Consider the following 19899-nt stretch of genomic DNA (forward strand, 5'->3'; position numbering starts at 1 on the left):
TCCAAAATTAGGATACAACCAACTCCTTAATTGCCATTTTGATAGTGCTGATAATCTGTTAAATAATTAAGTTGGATCTGGCTATAGTAAAATTCTAAAATGATACAGATTGGAAGGGACAACCTGACTAATTCTGTGAAAAATATCACAAAGTGTGATATGCATGAGAAAAGTGATGTCAGTACAAATTACTAACTGATCTGGTCTTGTAAGTCTGTTTCTTCAAAATGAAAAAGGTTAGAGCAGATATTATGTGCAGTGCGCATTTTGAACTAAGCTGAGTTCATGCTAGAGGAACGGACACTGTATCATTTGTATTGTGTCTGTAGATACGGTATATTTAAATAAAGTCAAATGTTAAGATTGTTCAAGATCTTTGTAGAAAACATTTAGCCACATGTTCTACAATTACATATACTGTAAAAACATTGTATGGATTCTCACAAATGGATGAGAAAATATAACTCCAGATCCACTAAAATGGCCTTTTAAAAGTGCCCCATAGTATGTGATGTCAGGCTATGCATTTTAATGTTATACTAACCTGAAATAATAAAGCATCCATTCATGCATGGACCTGACTTTGCCAAGGTTAAAAATGTTTTGCTTCCATCTTTGAGGCACAATGTGAACAAAAAAATGCAAGATCAGCTACATTTTCTTTATTCTTAAATGATGCCTGCATAACACAATATCTAAAACCCAAGTAAAAAAGCCTTTTCAAATGAGAATGTTTAAATGTTTAGTTCCAAACGGAATAAAGAAGGCAACTGTGGATCAGAGAGGCAACATTTCTTTGTAACAAATCTCTGCAGTTTTAGATTGCACATGCAACACTTGGATTTAAGTGGAGAAAATATTTCTGTACATCAATCTTCTCAACACACATTAACATCAACAGAACTAGAAAGCCACTACTGTACAATACCTGTAAAAGTCAATAAAGGCTTTTTTATTTCCCGTTCTGTGGCATTAGTTACTAAAACCTTCAAAATTCTTTAAAAACATTGTATGGCAACATCTGCATTGAAGTGACAGCCCATGGTGAATTCCTTAGTGTAACTAACACAAAGCGTTTTTGTCTAGTTTACTGCAATACAAAAAATCAGACAGTGACATAATACATCAGAGAGTCGCACGGTCACACAGTGAACCGATAACAGGACCAGTTTGTCTTTAGAAGAAGAAATCAATCAGGCATGAAGAACCTGACCCCTTCAGGTTTTGCTCTTTATTCCAGCCTTGCACTACAAAGTTGAATGCATTCTAACACTGATATTCAGGCACATTAGTAGTGTCTTAAAAAACAAAGGTCATTTTCAGAAGAGTTTAATCCTGGTTTCACTCTCTTAAATAAAATGTTCAATTATTGTTTTGCAAATTGAGTTAAGACTGTTTTTCAGTACACTTTATGGGTTTACTTTATCAACAAAGCTGTGAAACAAAATACAAATTTCACCCAGTTCCCCTTAAAAAAAAATGCAAGGTTAAATCCATTTGATTCTGGTACACAAAAAACAAACATTTGTGGATAATGTTCCCATCAAAATCTCCTCACTTCTTTGAAGAGCAGAAGTGAAGTTTAATACTTTATACATTACAGAAAATGAAAAAAACAAAACACTATGAAATACATCTTCTTCAACAAGTCCAGCAAAGCCATCTGTGTTTCTTAGGCATGGGAAAACTTCTCTGTGTAACTTTCCAGTAAGCAATGAACTGGTGCCACCTTAAGATAAAGGTATTGTTTGATGCACTTGGTTCTCAGTTGGGCCTCTTAAACCTGAAAAAATACAAAGAAGATTTGTCAATATCAACTTTTATTAGTTTTAAAAAAGTTCAAGCTTTGGAAATCATTTCCATTTGGAAATGTTACACCGGAGCATAAGTAAAGAATGGAGTATATGTTCAAAGCATAATTGAAATTATGATTCAAATGCTATGAACTTTGTCTTGATTATTTTGTTAGTCATTAAATACTGATAAGCATTTTGACAGATATAACAGTCCCAAGTTTCCTCTAAGCATGTCCCTGGTACATATAAACAGAAGTGCATTCAATGTGCAGTGCATTCTGGAATCACAGAAATCTGTCATGTTCAGACAAAGAGAATGTGAATATGAATGGAAAAAATGTAATGTAAATATTTGGCTTAAGTCTTTTAGAATTTTAGGGGAATTCAGAATATGTCTAAACATAAAAACATTGCAGATTTTTAAACAATAAAGTAGAGCAGAAACATTTTAAATGCAAGCTGGATGTCTGTTCTCTTTCCCCGTAGTCGCAGTAGACTGGAAATTTTACAGCTACACGATTACTGTGATTTTCACAATTTATCATGTGAAATAGATTATGATATAATAAATGAAGATGATGTTGATTATAAAATAGAGAATTTGCAGATAATAATTACTCTTAATTTGGATATTTAGCTGTTAAGACGTATTTTTCTTAAAAAAAAAACTCATAAAGAAAGTAGTGAGTAACTGAACTTGTATCCATGGATGAAATGTACATGTGATGAACAGTAGAAACGATTCTTAGTATGAAATGAAATGGGTTGTGAGTGTCAATGTTATGGATTCTGGAGTCATGGAAATCTGGCATGGTCAAAGAAAGAGATTATGAATATGAATGGAAAATGGAGCACTTCTGTGTAAATATTTGGCTTTTAGAACCCTTTTGGAATTCAGCAGAAAGATGTCTGTGCTCACATACAATAAGAAAACAAAGTACATGAGGAAAATAAAAAATACCATATAGTTTAACTATGAATATTTTAGACAGCAGGCAAAATGCTTCCAATTATCTGTTTTGTAACTACAAAGTAATCAGCAGTTTCTTGGATATATTTTTGATTAACTTTTATACATAAACAAAAACCATTACAAAAACAATCACACATCTTTGGAGTTTAAATAGGTTGTGATTTGAAATTGATTGTATGTCCCTATGTGTATGTCACCAGCTGAGAAAAAATAAAATTATACAAAATATCTTCAGGAGAGAGGATACTTATGATAATGAGGTTGTCTTTACTGAGAAACTAGCATTGAAAGCATAACAAAAATGGAAATGCAGGTGCTATTTAGGTTGAAATAACGTAGAAATAGGATCTCTTTTCACTTTCAATTTATCTAGACCATTCAGATTTGTCATATTAATTTAAATATTACAAATTTATTCACTTTATCTTAATTTTTAGAGCTGCATTTTTCAAGTGTTGCATTGTTTGTATATTCAAATACAGCCTCCAAACAGCTTCACAGCTTTATCGGTCACATTAAAAGTTAGGTTCAATAACTAAAAATGCACTTTGGGAATACAAACCTAGACCTAGTAAATATTATAAGCAGCTTTCTTTAGAAATATTGTTTGCAGCTTTCTTTAGAGACATGTGTTCCAAAAACAAAAAGGTAATTCCTATTATCACTAAACAAAAAATAACATGTTTTTTTGTTTATGTAGTGCAGTTTTTCTCTTACACCAATATATATGTGAAATCTCTGATGTGCAAATATTATTAAGGCATCTTTGCATCCCTAGAGTAATATAATATTGTTGTTGATTAATTAAATTTAAGTTTCTTTAAAAGTAACATTTATATCTATCTTAAAGGAGTCATCATGAATTTACCATAAGTACAGTTCTTATTTTTGCCAGTATTTGGCTTTCTCTAGTACTTACTGTAGTTTCTATTTAATGTCTAAACAAGGGACAATGAGCACCTATTTTGCTAAGTGCTGCAAGGAGTCAGCCAGTTATACAAATACAGAACTTTTATGCCTTTGGCATTTCCAAAAATAATGCTTAGCCAGCTATGTTTTATGCTGTCAATAATCCACTATGCATGTAGCCGCACTGCATGACTGAGTCTTGAAATTATACAACCTTGAAAATGTATTCCTGGCACTCTTCTCCATCCTTGAAATCTTCCTCCAAAGGAGAAAGATTATCCAACTTATCTGACATAAGCTAAATTATGCAGTAACACATGCATAATACATTAATTAAAGGACAGAGCTCCATTAGAGAATAGAGTATTTCTCCTGGTGATTTCTGCCTCCCACTTCTCCAATAACAAATAAAATCAAACCACTTTTTAACAAAACTAAACATTTCGGGATGCTTTAATGAATTACAACTAACAAGATGTACCATGAATGATTTTAAAATAAGCCAAAAGGGTATTATAGGATGCTGTAAGAATGTTAAAAATCTACATTAGTTCATGGAAACTGAACTTGAAGCCCTACAGTAGAAATTATACACAAGCCAACTGTCACTAAACATTTTACTGACTGTTCTCTTGTCCACTAAAATTGTATACATATCTTTTTTAATGTTAATCCAATGACGTTCTACAGATTGAACTGTGCAATGCAAAACAGGGCTTTGTGTAACTGGACAATGAGAACAGGAAACATTTTACACAGAGGGTTGTAGGAGTTTAGAACAAGTTATTCAGATATATAGCTCAGAACCTGACATGTTGAGTTTAAATCAGTTAACGTCTAACCACCAACATCAGCAAATCATATAGAGGGGAAATATCAAGTTAATAGAGTGTGACTTTGTGGTGATTTTGGAATGGGTGAAGCAAGATTTCAACATTCTTATATTCTTATTTAGAATGTAGATGCAAAGTAATATAAATGTTTGTGAAATTGTTTTTATATTGTTTCACTTTATTGCTGAAAGGCACAGATTTTTTGTTGAGTTTTCTTATACAGTTAATGTTTTTGAAGACATTCTAAAAATATTTCATAATTATTTGAAGACTGAAAATAAAAGTTATTCTGTTTCCTATGAAATACAATACACAGAAAAACAAAAGAGACTTATTTGAATTATTGCCTGCTGGCTTTCCACTTGTCTGAAAACAGAGGCCTACAAGACTCAAAAAACCTCATTGCAGACAATGCATGCTGACACACTTCTTGATTGCTCTTGCGTGTAGAAATGGCCTGTCACTTCTGGACTTTTATCTGATTGCAGTGTCATAAGTCACTAAAGAGCCTATATATAATTTTTATTTATTTTTTATTTTTTAAAATCTTTTCAGGCCCCATGGTGTTAATTATAGCACAGTTTTCCCCTGGAGCAAGTAGGAGCTGTGAAAGCATATTAATCTTGATTCTCCTGCACAGTACAAAGTGTTGTTTGAAGAGATTCCTGTGGTAAACCCCAAAGGCAGCACAATTCATATGGAGCAGACTTGAGCGAAAAATCAAGGGGCCGTAAAGGTTTTCTTTAGGAATCTAAGAGCACTTGGTAACTTTACAAGGCACCTGATATTTTGTATTTCACGTTCTAATGTGGAATTTTCCAATCTCACAACATGAGGGATGCTATTGGAAGATTCTTTTCCTTTCTGTTTTTTTTCTTTTGAACTAACTTGCAGTTTAAAGATCATAAATGTACATTCACGTCTCTTCCTTCTGTGCCAAAATGATTGAAAGTCTGCACTGTGGAACAAAAAAAAACAAGTCGTAAGCAGTTTTTCCCTACTGTACTTCTGTAACTTTTCTTGATTTACTTTCTCTACTAACATGAATGAGACTCATTAGGAGATGGTTACTAATTTAGTCAAAATAAGAATTTCTTCTGACTGAGAGCTTACAAAATGCAAATATTCCCAGTAACACTCAACAAATGTAATTTCTTTTAAGGAAAAAAAAAAGTAATAATTGGAGTCTGACCTTGACCACCACATGCACCATAGTAATTAGCAGGAGTGATGCATTGTGGGATATACATTACAAGTCACCCCTGCTGCTTTTTGGACCATGAGGGTGGGACTTCTGTTGTTCATTCAGTGATACTCAAGTTGTTTACTACTCAAGAATGATAAATTTACATTTCTGTATACATTTTTTTCTTTCCAAATAACCACAAAATATTCACCAAAACAATAAAACACAAAAAGCATCAAAGATAATTAAGTCTTATTTATTAAGCATCATAAATAAAAAATAAAATAAACGAATGTATGATATTTATAATAACTTCAAAAAGACGAGGTTTCTGTTACTTTTCTAAAACTTGAGCTATTTTATCCTCCAGATTTAATCATAGAGAGCTTCTCTAAACACTAAGAATGCTTGTTAAAATAGGCTTATTCATATTACAGTTCTTTGATGGATTATGTATTAAAACATCTATAATTCAAACATTATTTTAACATATCCCAGTATTTTATTAACTTATTTTGCTTCCCATATACATACAGTCTAGTGTTTATGTAATGTACACTATTCTAAACGAATTTGTCATTTAGAATAAAATGTGCTCTTTCATATTTCATGATAAAATATTAGTAAAGAGTCAGACACTGGATGCAAGACTAGTGATTTACCCATGTTGTAATGTGTGCACATAAAATTCAGGTTTGCATTTACTGAAAGTCACTGAAAGCAAAGACCCCACTACCAATAAATTTATATTTTTAGGTGTATCCAATAAGATATAACTGAGTACTCCATCTCACATAATGGAAGTAATGAATTTTCAAGAGAATTTCCTACATTAGTATGTGATTTATGGTTTTACAGATAAGACATCAACATGAATAGAACATGAATATAAAAATGAAAATTTAGTAGACTAGTGTTTTCATCTTATGCAGTCTGAGGTTTGTTTTATCATTGTAAAATAAATAATCAGGCAATAAATCACTGCCTGCGTTGTGCACCACAAGAACTCATAAAACACAGAAACATAAGTAAAAAAACTGCTTTATATTTTCACTTCTATTTACCATTAAATATATCACAGGCACATTACGTGAAGGGAACTACTTTACTCAGTTTCACCTTGCTGTGTTGCTGTCATCTTTCCCTTCAGTACTGTCTTTGCATAATTTAGTTCTTATCAACAATACTATAATTACCATGACATCCCATGACTAAAACTTCCAGTTTCCCTAAAAATTCAGACCTATCGACCTATCAAATGGTTGCTCATTTGTTCCTTCCACATCTTCTTATAAGTAATCCAGCCTTATCTTTTTAATTGTTGTCGCCTTTTGCTTAGGTTAAATCATCCTTCATTGCATCATTAAGGTCAGAAAAACCATTACTTATTTCTCTCCTGCCCTCTAACTCTAAGGAAAAAGCTTCACAGTAAAACAGTATTCACAAAACAGTAAACCGGAGATAAGGTAGTTTGAAGTCTTCACAAACTGACAACAAACTGGGAAAACCAGAGTATAACTCCCCAGCTTCAGCTTTTCTAAAATAGTATTTTTGTTATAACTGTTAATTATTTCAGAAATAGTGCTAGTATTTATTGATAGTATTTTAAATTAAACTGAATACAGTAAATTAAAAAAAAAATCAGTTTGTTTAATTTTCTTCTATTTTCTTTTGCTATCCTTTTCTGTAAGAACTGACACTGTGGTATCTTAGAGAACCACAGAGGTGTTTTTGCTATTTGGTGTTTCTCTTATTTTATGTTTCTCTTGTTCTTCTTCTTTTATTATTAGCTTAACTAATGCTCACAAGCATTTATTCTTAAAAACAGAGAACACATATCTTATGCTTTCCTGATGGAAACTGAATAGCTAAAAATAACACCTGATGAACTGTTACATTTACAGAAACTGTAGGTCAGATGAAGTAGATCTGCAAGATGAAGATGTCCAAGTAGGTAACCACATTTACTGTCCTACTGTGCAGTCTGCGAAAAGGACAATTTGGTCATCAAATGCAGAGAAAGTGGTCAGTAATGATTGCTCATGAAAAGGTAAAATTGTAAATGTAGAACTTGTGAATATTGAGGTTTTACTGTAGTTCTTATACAGTGGGTATAGAAAGTCACCACCCCCTTTCAAAATGTTCACCTTTTGTGGCCCTAAAGCCCAAAAAGAAGACAAAAAAAATCAGACTTCTTGCAGTTTTATTTACAAATTGTACCTTGCAAAATCCAAGTGAAAAAAGAAAGCAAAATCTCTTTAAAAAAATAAAAAATTAGAATAACTGGGTTGGATAAGAGAACACCCCCTGAGCTAATACTTGGTGGAAGCACCTTTTGCTTGAATTACAGCCTTGAGTTTGTTTGGATACATCTCTACCAACGTTTCACACCTAGAGGGAGGAATATGTGCCCATTCCTCCGTACAGAATTGTTCAAGCTCAGTCAAACTGCATGGTGAGCGTTAATGGACTGCCCTCTTCAAGTCATGTCAAAGATTTTCGATGGGATTTAGGTCGGGGCTCTGACTAGGTCACTCAAGGACATTCACCTTCCTGTCCTTCAGCCACTGTATGGTTGTTTTGGCGGTGTGCTTTGGGTCATTGTCATATTGGAAGGTGAACCACCTTCCCATTTTCAACTTCCTGGCTGAGGGCTTCAGGTTTGCTTCAAGAATTTGCCTGTATTTTGCACCATCCATCTTCCCTTCTATCCTGACAAGTGCCCCAGTCCCAGCTGAAGAGAAACACCCCCACAACAGGAAGCTGCTGCCACCGTGCTTTACTGTAGGAATGGTGTTCTTTGGATGGTAAGATGTATTGGGTTTTTGCCAGACGTACCGTTTTGCATTCTGGCCAAAAAGTTCAAGTTTGGTCTCATCTGATCACAGCACCTTTTGCCACTTGCCCACAGAATCTTTAAGTTGCTCTTTAGCAAAACATAAACATGACTTGATGTGGATTTTTTTAAGGAGTGGCTTTTTTCTTGCCACCCTCCCATATAGGCCAGTTTTGTGGAGCACTTGTGATATTGTTAGCACATGCACACAATGACCAGTCTTTCCCATTAAGGCCTGTAGCTTATTCAAAGTTGCCATCGGCCTCTTAGTCTCTCTGATTTCTCTCTCCTTGTTGCTTGGTCATCCAGTTTGGATTGACGGCCTGATCTAGGTAAGGTCTTGGTGTTACCATATGCTTTCCACTTCTTAATGATGGTTTTGACTATGCTCCGTGGCATACTTAAAGCCTTTCAAGTCTTTTTATACCCATCTCCTGACTGGCTTTCCACCATGCTATTTCAAAGTTCTTTTGAAAGCACCTTTCTGCATTTGTTTGCTTCCAAGCAGTGGAATCCTCTAGAAACAGGTGCTTTTATTCTGAAAATCACCACAATTGATCACAGGTAGGAGCCAATTAGTTTGTTGTGTGATCTAAAAGGTGATTGGTTATACCTGAGCAAGTTTACAAATGTAATTGTAAGGGTGGTGTTCGCTTATCCAAATAAGGTATTTTACTGTTGTAATATTAATTTTCAGAATGTTTTAAAAAAAAAATTCACTTGGCTAATGTGGGTTACTATGTGTAAATAAAAATGGAAAAAGCCTAATTTAATTTGTTTTTAATTTCAGAGTGTCATACAACAAATTTTGAAAGGGGGTGGTGACTTTTTATAACCACTGTATGTCTGTACCTTCACTGCTATTAAAAAGAGAGGTTTTGTATATTTAAGTGTATTTTGCATATTGATACACTGGATCTTTCAAACGCTTATCTAAATTACACACAGGTATAATGTGAAGGATTTTGTTGTACAATTCAGAATTCAAAAAAGGAGACAAGGATGACAATGTACTTGCAGCTATATGTGCCTGTGCTCTGCACACAAAACAAAAGAGATGTTCAAGCCAAATATTCAACTCATGGTTTTATAATTAATTTGTGCCACAAACCCAGAAGATTCAGAAACATACTGTAAAAAGCTCAGAGAGAATGCATTTTGTCAGTCTGTTAACATCCTCCTGCAAGTAAACTGGTGATGATAGCAACTGATAGCTACATTATGGTTATGCACTTGTCATAAAATACAATCAGTATGGTCCAGTAGACCAATGGATGATTTTAACCTATGATTGTGATTTTAACACTACCATCATGAACTACTTTTTACTCATCTTTCAGATGTTTAATAACTCTCCAAGAATCCATCAAAGCATGGCAGGGGATGGGGCAGGCATTATTGATGACTTCTAAATGTCTAATCCATTACAAAAGTGCTGGATGAAAGGTTAAGAAGGTGTCATTGAGCAAGACATGATACTGCCAAGTGTAGATACAGAGGATATAGAAAATTCAGGGTTTACAGAACTTGTAGAAACCATAGTGTGATTGATATGTTTTCCAAGATACATTTGTATGATGACTGTAAAGCTGTTGCACACTTGAGAAATGGCAACATTATTGCTAGTGTGACAAAGCTAACCGGAAATGATGAAGGTGAGATGGAAGGGGCTGTGGCCAGTGTCAGTAGAGCCCTACAGGGTTCACATCCAACCTTGCAGCTTCTTGAAGACTGAGATGCTACAGAAGTGAATACAATTCAGCTATAGCAAATCCATGACTTGATTTGCATTTGACAGAGCAGCCATCGGAACAGGAGGAAGAAAATGCATAACTGAATTCTTTCTAGCATCCTTGGGTTTAAAGAGACCCTTTATAAAAAAAAATCATTAGTATTTCCCTTGTATTTCTTACATCCCTTTACTGCTTGCAACAAGTCACAAATTTTATTTGCCTCATTTTTGAGAGTACTGCAGTATACATGCTGTCACTAGTGGTATAGTAGGCTTATGCAATTTATTACTTTTATGTTATGTTCTACTGTTGTAGTTACATTATGCACTGTATTAGGCTCCTGTAATTTCCTGCATCTTACTAGGTGTAATGCTGGTGTGTGGCTATTTGAAACCCATAAGTTATGTCTGTTACTTCTTTGTGTGTCTCACTATATTGCTGTTGTCATTTTACCATTATTTTATATTGGACTTCCACAACTGCAAAATATTGAGTGGGTAGTATATCAGGATTTACTGATAATTAAATTACTGACAGTAGGTCAGCATTCATGTTGAATCCCCTTCCCTACTTTTTGACTGATCTTAGCTAATTAAGACATGAATGATCTTTTTACAAATAAGACATTGTATTTTTGTAACCTCTCAAGAAATCTCATCTTGAGTTTGAAATCCCAGGGGACTTAAGCCTCTGTTTAAAAGTCAAGTTTAGATGAATAAATGTCTAGGCCTATTATTTGTTCGAATTTCACCATCTTCTTTGATCATTTTTCTTGTCCTCCTACAGCTCCTGCGATAGGAGATATGCACTGTCTGTCAATAAAATAATTTTATTTTCCCCTGGATCTTGAATGAAACAATATATGTAAATTGGGTAACGGTATAAGGAATCATAAATAATGCAGAAACAGAAGAGGAAACTAACATTCACTGAGAGAAATTTCCCCTCAGGATAAATTCTGTCGTTATGATCCTGTCAGACCAAATCAGTATCAGGCAGGTGAAGCTGCCATTTTATAGATAAAAAAGAAAATTTCACCCAAAGGGTCAGGACTCATTTTGGACAACAGCATCAGAAGTTTGACCTCTACATTTTCAAAAGTAAAGGTTCATTTTAGGTTCAAGTAAAACAATGTTAACTAGGACATTGAACCTGTATGTGTGCATACTGTATGTGTTTTGTAGCAGCTTTCGAGAATGTTTCTCCTGTGCTTAAATACCTTTCCTAAATAGTGTGCCATTTTTACTACCTGCAATCTAGATAATAAGCCCCTCAGCACAAAATACACATTTTTACTGGGTATGTCTAAACTGGCTGTCAAAGGAAACACAAGATTAAATAAAGGTTATTTGAATGCTTTGCTCAAGGGGAGAACCATTATCTGCCACTAATTGTACCTACAGGGCCTGTCACTTGAGCAGCATTAATATCAGGTCTCCTGATAGAAAAGGAATTAACCAAGTGCTGAGTTCCAGATTACCACACAATTTGTTGCTTTTATTTCATTGCAGAAGATAATTTTATTTGCAATAGCTCTCAAAAGAAATTATATATCGTGCTATCATTTTTTTTTCAATTTAAAACTCCTCAGTGTGTGTAATTTAAAAAGCACAGGAAAAAGCTTTTTTTGGTAACCCTTAACTTTATCTTAAAAAAGAAGCCTTAACACCGAAGCTGCCAGGCAGTTTTCTGAGCACTGAGCTATTTTTGTAGTCTATTAAAGACCACAATTTTTCATTTATTTCACTCTAAATTTCAGGAGATGCGGTATTAGTCAATACTACCATCTTTCATTTTTGTTTGCTTTATAATTGCTTCTCAATATATTGTCTTCCCAGTTTTTCATTAACATAGCAGCGTTATTCGTCTTCTTCATATGCATTTTATCTATAAATGTTTGCAAGAACATATAGTTTCGTATTGGGCAATGTCTTATTAAACAGTCACCTTGTCTTGCTAGCTTTATTATAGATGGGTTCCAAGTAAAAAGTATACAGCAACTTCTGCATTTGATTTAAATTAACACACATTAAATACATTTTAGGAAAATAGAGTCTGAATGACCATAATATTTTTTAGATAGTTAACATCTAAAAAAAGCGGGGGGACAGAGTAGTTGCACTTTGGCACTATGGCTAAGGATCTGCACCTGTGGCTGGAAGGTTGCTGGTTCAAATCCCATGGCCAGCAGAGGAATCCTACTCTGTTGGGCCCCTGAGCAAGGGCCTTAATCCTAGCTGCTACAGGGGCCCTATTAATGGCTGACCCTGTGCTCTGACACCAAGTTTTTCTCTCCCTGTCTGTGTGTCTCATGGAGAGCAAGCTGGGATATGCGAAAAGACAAATTCCTAATGCAAGAAATTGTATATGGCCAATAAAGTGATCTTATTACATGCTGTCCATGTTGACCATACCCCGCTGAGGAGCAGGAGACTCACAGAACACATGAGAAACACATTCAAAGAACACTCACTTCACTGGAATTGCATACACAGATGTAATAATAATAATATTGTCATAAATGGCTGTAAGTGCTTTGCTAATTGATATGCTAATAACATACCAAGCTAAAAAAGAAATTGGAGAACCTCAAAGTGTCAGAGAAGGTTAGATGTCCAGGTCTGAAGGCAAAATATTATTTCAGCCTTTAGCTCTGTTGAAGGTTATCACCAAAATGCTACAGAAAAAGCAACAGCTTCTGGCATCTTTGTATATGCTCTGATTATAACATCATGATTTCTCAAAGCTTGATTTATTCTTTTTAGGTTTAATGCAGAGTTACATTGTTACAAATCTGTCATCAGAAGCCACAGTGAAAAGAGATTTCTACATGTTTACCACCAATAAGGCAAATACAGCTGTAGATGAAAAGTAACATAACATAAACATAACATCACTTTATTACCCCTATACAATTTCTTGCATCAGGAATTTCTCTTTTTGCATAGCCCAACTTGCTCTCCATGAGACACAGATACACAGACAGGGAGAGAAGCCTGGGGTCAGAGCACAGAATCAGCTATTGTACAGCACCCCTGGAGCAGTTGGGGTTAAGGGCCTTGCTCAGGGGCCCAATGGAGTAGGATTCATCTGCTGGCTGTGGGATTTGAACCAGCAACCTTCCAGCCACAGGCACAGATCCTTAGCCACAGAAACACCGCTCCGCCCCAATTTGTTTAAAAAACTTTTTGTCATAATGTACACTGGATTAGATTAAATTAAACCAGACAATAAATGATTACCCTCAGTTTTATACAATAAACCATTATTATTAAATTGTGGAAAATAACAGTTAAAGACTGGGACTCAGGAAAGGCTATTGTATCTGCAATCATCAAAAAGCTACATATAATACATGTCTAAACAGAAATAATCTTACCTTGGTTCCCTTAGGTTTTAAGTGGTTGCATTGCTGCAAGACAAAGAAACATATTTACCTAAAACTCACATTTATCCCACATTCTATATTATTGGGTAAAGGATCAAACACAAACCATTCTATGTTAATAATACAAAACCACACAATTAAAGCCATTGTATAAATCCAGGGTGTGCTATAACCTACCCAACTCTGAAAAGCATCATTAAGTCCCATCATAATGACTCACTAAATCATATTCATTGTTTTCAGAAGTTGCTCAAATACAATGCATTAGGGCAGTCAATCCAACCCCACTTTTAATAACTGTAGTCTCTATTGAATACACCCATTCCCTTTCCAATCCAATGCTGCTGCCCTCAAACACACATACTTCTCCCACCAACCTTTCCTCCATTAAGACAGATCAAAAGGGCAAGACTATTTAATCATCAACTGCAAATGCAAACATAAAACTGTTCTCTACAGAAAGAAGCAAGTGAAATGGTTAGACAGAAATTGAACATCTGTCTTAAAGAGTGGGGATTCTGATCACTTACAGTATTTATGCTATTGCCTGTTCTCTTTGTGGTTCATAATATGTTGAGGTAAACATTCTTGAGTATCAAGTATTTCAGAATAGGTAGAGGCATTTTAGTTGTTTTTAGTAAGAGAAATTTGAATATTGTAAAACAGACATAATAAGGCACATTGTTCTTGAAAAGTCATTAAAACAAGTATTGTCAAAATATTAGTTTCAAACACCATGCTTTCGATCTTCAGTATTTTTTCTTCTTAAATTTAAAAAAGCCATTTGACTCTTTCCAATATTTTCTTTAATCGTGACTTAACCAATCTACTGCATCTCTCAAGAGTCCTGTAAGATCCTGCAAGACTACACATGTACACTACAATTGGGCGTTTGGCTATTCTGTTCGCCACAATAAGGACAACTTTATTTGTAGGTGCTCAGTGGGCAAAAGATGTCAAGTTAAGCTCCAGTATTTAGGTGCTCTTGTAATTGAGTTTCTGAAATGGGAGCACAAGATTCCTTTTATTTTGAATTCTATTTACCTGAGTGAGAGATTGGATTTGAAAGCACATAGATATGGGAAAATCCCTGAGAGAAATACTAATGATTCAGGACAATGACTCTTTTTCATTTGACCACAAAATCCAATCAACATTTGAAAATAATGGACATTGTTTAGATCTTTAAATCCAAATGATATAAAGAACAGGTACACTGTCTGTACAGTCTTTGAATCCTAAAGAATTTGTGGTTGGATATTTGAAGGTAAACAGAGACTTTTTTCTTTAAAGTATCATTCCTTTTCAGTTCAAGTTTATGATGGAGAGAAGCATGATTTTCAATTGTAATTCAAGCACTTATTATTCTACTTGGTATACAGGTCATTCTTTCAAAAACCTCTTTTGAAATAACAGATGATGTAGTCTAGAGTTTGTTGCTTTTTCATATTTTTTAGATGAACATATTACCTCAAAATGTCATTACCTTTCGAGAGACATGAGAAAACGTGGAGAGAATTGGAGAATGCTGAAGTTATTTCTTTAAAATTACAAGTTTTATATTGATTAAATACGATGTTTATACACACACTGAACATATACAAAAAGACAAAAACAAGTAAAATATATCTAAGAATTCAATAAAAACTGCTTTGAAAATTCTTTTTTAAATATGTGTGGAATACTTAGGTTACAAATTAGGTTTGGTATACTTTTTACCAAGGAAATTTGATTAATTTAGTTTAGTTTTATCTGTGACCTGTATGAACAGGAGTTATATTTTACAAGATAAAATTGGACTTAGCTGTCTTCAGTTTAAGAAATTCAAAATTTTGTATCCTTAGTGTTCTGTATACCTTTATGCATGTACAGTACGGTCATACCTCAAACTACAGTCTTACTTTCTATGGATTAAGTATTCATAACAATGTAAAGAAAAATACAGAGACAAATATGAAAAAAACAAATAAACTCCATATGTGTAGAAAATCATTTAACACCCAGTGGCAACTTTCACTGTGATTTCACTGTGATAATCTTGATTGATGACTCATATAGCTGTCTGATAGGAAACATGTCACTACAATTTATGACAGTTTTGAATAGATTTATCAAGGAGTTTGTGCATCATATTTAATTTAGTGTGATTGGGAAGAGACAGTGACTATTAATTTGACTGGTTGGGGCTGTCTAGGTCCTAATATTAAGGCCAGCATAGTAAGAATTTCTTCCAATTTGTAACTGCTTAAATTCCCATTATTGACATTCATCTCTTGCCTTTTTCACAAAACATACTTTAAAGTGATTTTATTTTATTCCTTACACAGCAGATTCTCGCAATTATATATCAGTTACTTTCTCTCTCGTTGCTTGATTTGTAATATTCTAATTTTGACATTGCTATTCAATTCCTCTTCTCACTCTGGGTAAATAAAGATGCAAAACAGGTGTTGTCCAGGATGTGTACTTCCAGGCTGATTGTTTCTGTTTTGGTCCATAGTAACCAACGTGACAAAAAATCATAGGTCCCACTGCAGTCTCTACCCACCATTATCAAGGCAGTCTGTGAGATCACTGAGGATTAAACTGGCACAAACCTATAATCTCCAGGATATTGAAATCCTTCCTCATGGAGAGTTTTACAGGTTGAGCCACTTGGAAACTTTGCGCACGCAGTATTAAATATTTACAAAACATTGTATAAAATACCAGTTGTCACAGGTGCAGGGAATTATTGTTGAGCAAAATATAACAGTGAAGACTAAAGAGTTAAAGCCCTGACAACAAGATATTTCACGTCCAAACTCTAGAGAACTTTGTTCATGAAAGAACTGGGTCATAATGTACACTCCCAGGATTTTGTGTTGCAAGCATATAAATCCTCTGAGCCTTGTATGAGAAGGCTTGCATGTGAAGTATGTTGAGCTCTATTCTGTCTACAGGCTCCTGACAGTATACAGCTCTGATTAGATAGAATACTTCAGAGAAGGTGATGTTCAGGGAGAGACAGGTTGCTTTGAAAGGGCTGTTTTTGAGATCTTGTTTACAAAACAGGGTATTTTGTTCAGCTGGTCCCCAAACGATCATTAAAAACCTACTTAAATCAGAAAATCCAGACAGCAGGATATCACTGTGGAATGTCCAATCAGAGCAGCTTTTATTGGGACCCACAAAATAACCGGCAAGCTCATTAAGATAACACAGAAATATGCAAGGGCTCGCTGTCATCCCAGATCGATTCAATTGGGTTCATTTCATCTCCTTTGTTTGATCCATTGGAGCCAGATGGCAAAACAAAAGCAGCTGTCACAAGTGCTTAAGTAGCATCTTTGATTATGTAAATAGCTCCACATTTCTTTCATATGAGCTTGCACAGGTGTGACATAAATTATCTCTTAGGAAAGTGTGAAACCAGGAAAGAAAATGTTCTTGTTAATACCACATTTTAACCATTTAGCTGCTCTGGATGAAAGTGCTTTTCACATAATGGATTATCTGCATTTATTATTAGCTATCTCGTTGTTTTGTAAATTCCTGACAGGAAAACTTGCTGTAGCCCTCTCTCTAAATTTCAAAATCAACATGACACTTTGTATACTTGTTTTAAAGTGTCATTAATAGAAAAAAACAAAATCTTAATCATAATTCTAGCAAGCTCTCACTTCAAAACAATTAGCTTTCTATGGCTTGCTTCTGTCAACATATAATAGGTAATTTAAAGTAAACAGTACTAACTTTACTGCAAATTAACCTGTTCGAGCAATGTCAGTCTCATGATGGCTGCTATGCAGTACATTGTCAGCAAAGGATTACAATGCCATCCAATGTCATTTGGAATTAGATTCAAGCCTTTTCTACTCACCGCTGCACGCCCTTTCCTCAAATGCAAATGTTGTATCTCACATAATCATTATTAGGACTTTAAGACATAAAGAACTGCTGGAATATTTGTTTTAAAAATCTTCAAGCTACATTTTGTTAAAAATTAAGCTGCTAGCAAACAATCAAGATACATGGGCCGAATGGTCTTCTTTCATTTGAAAGATATGTAGTGTTCTAAAGGAAAACATGTCCCCAAATATAGTTAGGTAGGTAGGTCCCTTTTCAGGCCATAAAGGCCCATGGGCCACCATTTTTCCTTGACCATTCAACCCTGGAAGTGGAGGTGATGTGCTCAGCATCACACTCCAGCCAGCCTATTACCTCCTGGAAGATAAACCCCCAGTACTCATTTGGAGTACTTGCTGAGTGGACCTGGGCGCTGTCTTGAAGGAATTAGAGCAAGCTACATCACTTGCCCCTACTTAGAATTGAACCTGAGACCTTCTGGTCAGGAGCCAGACACCCTTGCCATCTGAGTAACCACGGCTCCTTTCCCAAAGATAGCTTCAAAAAGTATCTAGATTTTATAACCAGAAATAGGAAGACACTTTAAGAGGCTCTAGAAACTCAAAAGCTACAAGTACTCTACTAACTTTCATTTACAGATATACGAGTATTTTAAAAACCTCTTGAGTTTAATCACCATAACATTGTCGAAACTGACCTTTCTTGGATTCATCCTCTTCAATTTCCTTCCCTTCTTCAACTGAGAAAAAAAAAATACAATTCAAAAGTTAAAAGCTGGTCTTTGTGGGGTGCTCTTCATCCACAAAAGCACTTTGAAAGAGTGTAGGTTACGTCCAGATGTTGCCAGTTCAAAGGGTAAATACTGGACACCTCTGCCTTCAGTGAAAAAGTGACTCGTTCAACATTTTTATATATCACTTCATTAAGGGTGCCTTTAATCAGTTCCAAAATCCCTAGGTAAACTTAAAAACAAAAGCAAATGTTAGCAAAGAAACTAAGAAAATAATTACATACTGGATGTTGGCATTTCCGTTACTTAAGTTATGTTAGTTAATCACTGACAATCATAATAAAAGAAAAAAGCTCCAGTTTATCAGTGTTCTACTATTACCATCAGAAAAGGCAACTAGGTTTAGGGCTTAGACCTGTAGTTACATAGCTGAGATATGTTATTTTTTATTTATTTCTTGTTTGAAGATTTTGTGTACTGTACTTCACATAAATACATGAAATAAAGAACAATATGCTGTGCAAAAGGAGGGCAGTGCAGTGGTTAGTATTGCTGCCTTACAACAGCGGGGCCTTGGATTCAATTCCCCACCCTGGGGCTCTATCTGCACGGAGTTTTTTTTATGCTCCCTGTGTTCATGTGGGTTTCCTCCAGGTGCTCCGGTTTCCTCCCACAGTCCAAAACATAGTTAATTAGCTTCTGGGAAAACTGGCCCTAGTTTTGAGTGTGTAAGTGCCTGTGTGTTTGCCCTGCAATCGACTGTCGTCCTGTCTGGGGTGTAATCTATCTTGTGCCTGTAGATTGCCGGGACATGCTCTGGCTCCCCTGTGACTCTCAACTGGAAGAAACAATCAGAAAAGGGATGGGTGGATTTTTTGCAAAATTGTGACCTTTTCACACATAGGCTACGCATTTACTTGTTTCTTAATACTGTAAATTTTGGAGTCCATTTAAGCATCTGTTCAAAGATCGAAGGCTATTATCGCTGCATTGTTCTATTGCTAAATTATTCACTCAATGTTTTTTTTGGTAAATAAATGGCCTAAAATATAAAATAAATGTTCCACCCTGCTGGAGAGAAAGCAATCACAATGCAACATTAACAAAACTACCTTAATGCTACATTTAATGGAGTTTTTAACAATGTTTGAGAACAAGGACTAGCCCTATTATACCATGCTACATTAAGTATAAATACAAGAATCAAACATCTCTTTCCCATCACTGATCGTTGTACATCCCTCCCCCTACCCCATCATCACCACTGCAGCAGCTCCTTGGTTCATTCCACCTATTACAGGGGTCCGATGGCCTTGTACTTACGACCAGGGTATAGCTCCCTCAGACAAGCATGTTAAAGCCAAATCTATATCTCAAATTGCTCATGCACAAAACTGTTCAATACTAGGTTAAGCCCAGAGCTATTGAACTCAGGCCTGCTCAAGTGGAAATATCATGATAAGGAAAATGTGGTAGTTCAGTAACCAGTCTCTTTAGCCTGGGGCCTCTGAAGTAGAAGATTGCTAAAAAGGATTAAATATAAACTGCAGAGTTGTAATGCGGAAAAAAAAAGTTCAATGGAAGCTACGTTAAAACTGACTCATTTGTGACCCAAGCAAGATTTGAAATTTTGCCTCAAGAAAATGAATGTCATCCTAGAACAGCT

The 19899-nt window shown here is 35.0% G+C and overlaps 1 protein-coding gene across 5 annotated transcripts in view; it reads right to left on the bottom strand.

Annotated features, from left to right (window-relative positions):
* Positions 1-647: 647 nt before the first annotated feature.
* The window catches only part of cd276 (CD276 molecule), a 74753-nt gene continuing 55501 nt past the window's right edge, over positions 648-19899 (bottom strand). For 2 of the 5 annotated variants that reach the window (XM_015343784.2, XM_015343782.2), the window contains exons 7-8: positions 18201-18242; positions 13644-13678 (exon numbers count right to left, since the gene is read on the bottom strand). Coding sequence is in view for 2 of the 5 variants with exons in the window: in XM_015343785.2 (XP_015199271.1) it covers positions 1731-1783; positions 18201-18242 (95 nt within the window). In the remaining 3 variants the exon portion in view is untranslated. Of the gene's footprint in view, positions 1784-13643; positions 13679-18200; positions 18243-19899 lie in introns of those variants that run through there. The other 3 variants (XM_015343787.2, XM_015343785.2, XM_015343783.2) reach the window with 3 other exon arrangements.

This window comes from Lepisosteus oculatus, chromosome 5, assembly GCF_040954835.1.
Source record: "Lepisosteus oculatus isolate fLepOcu1 chromosome 5, fLepOcu1.hap2, whole genome shotgun sequence".
Classification (NCBI taxonomy): Eukaryota; Metazoa; Chordata; class Actinopteri; order Semionotiformes; family Lepisosteidae; genus Lepisosteus; species Lepisosteus oculatus.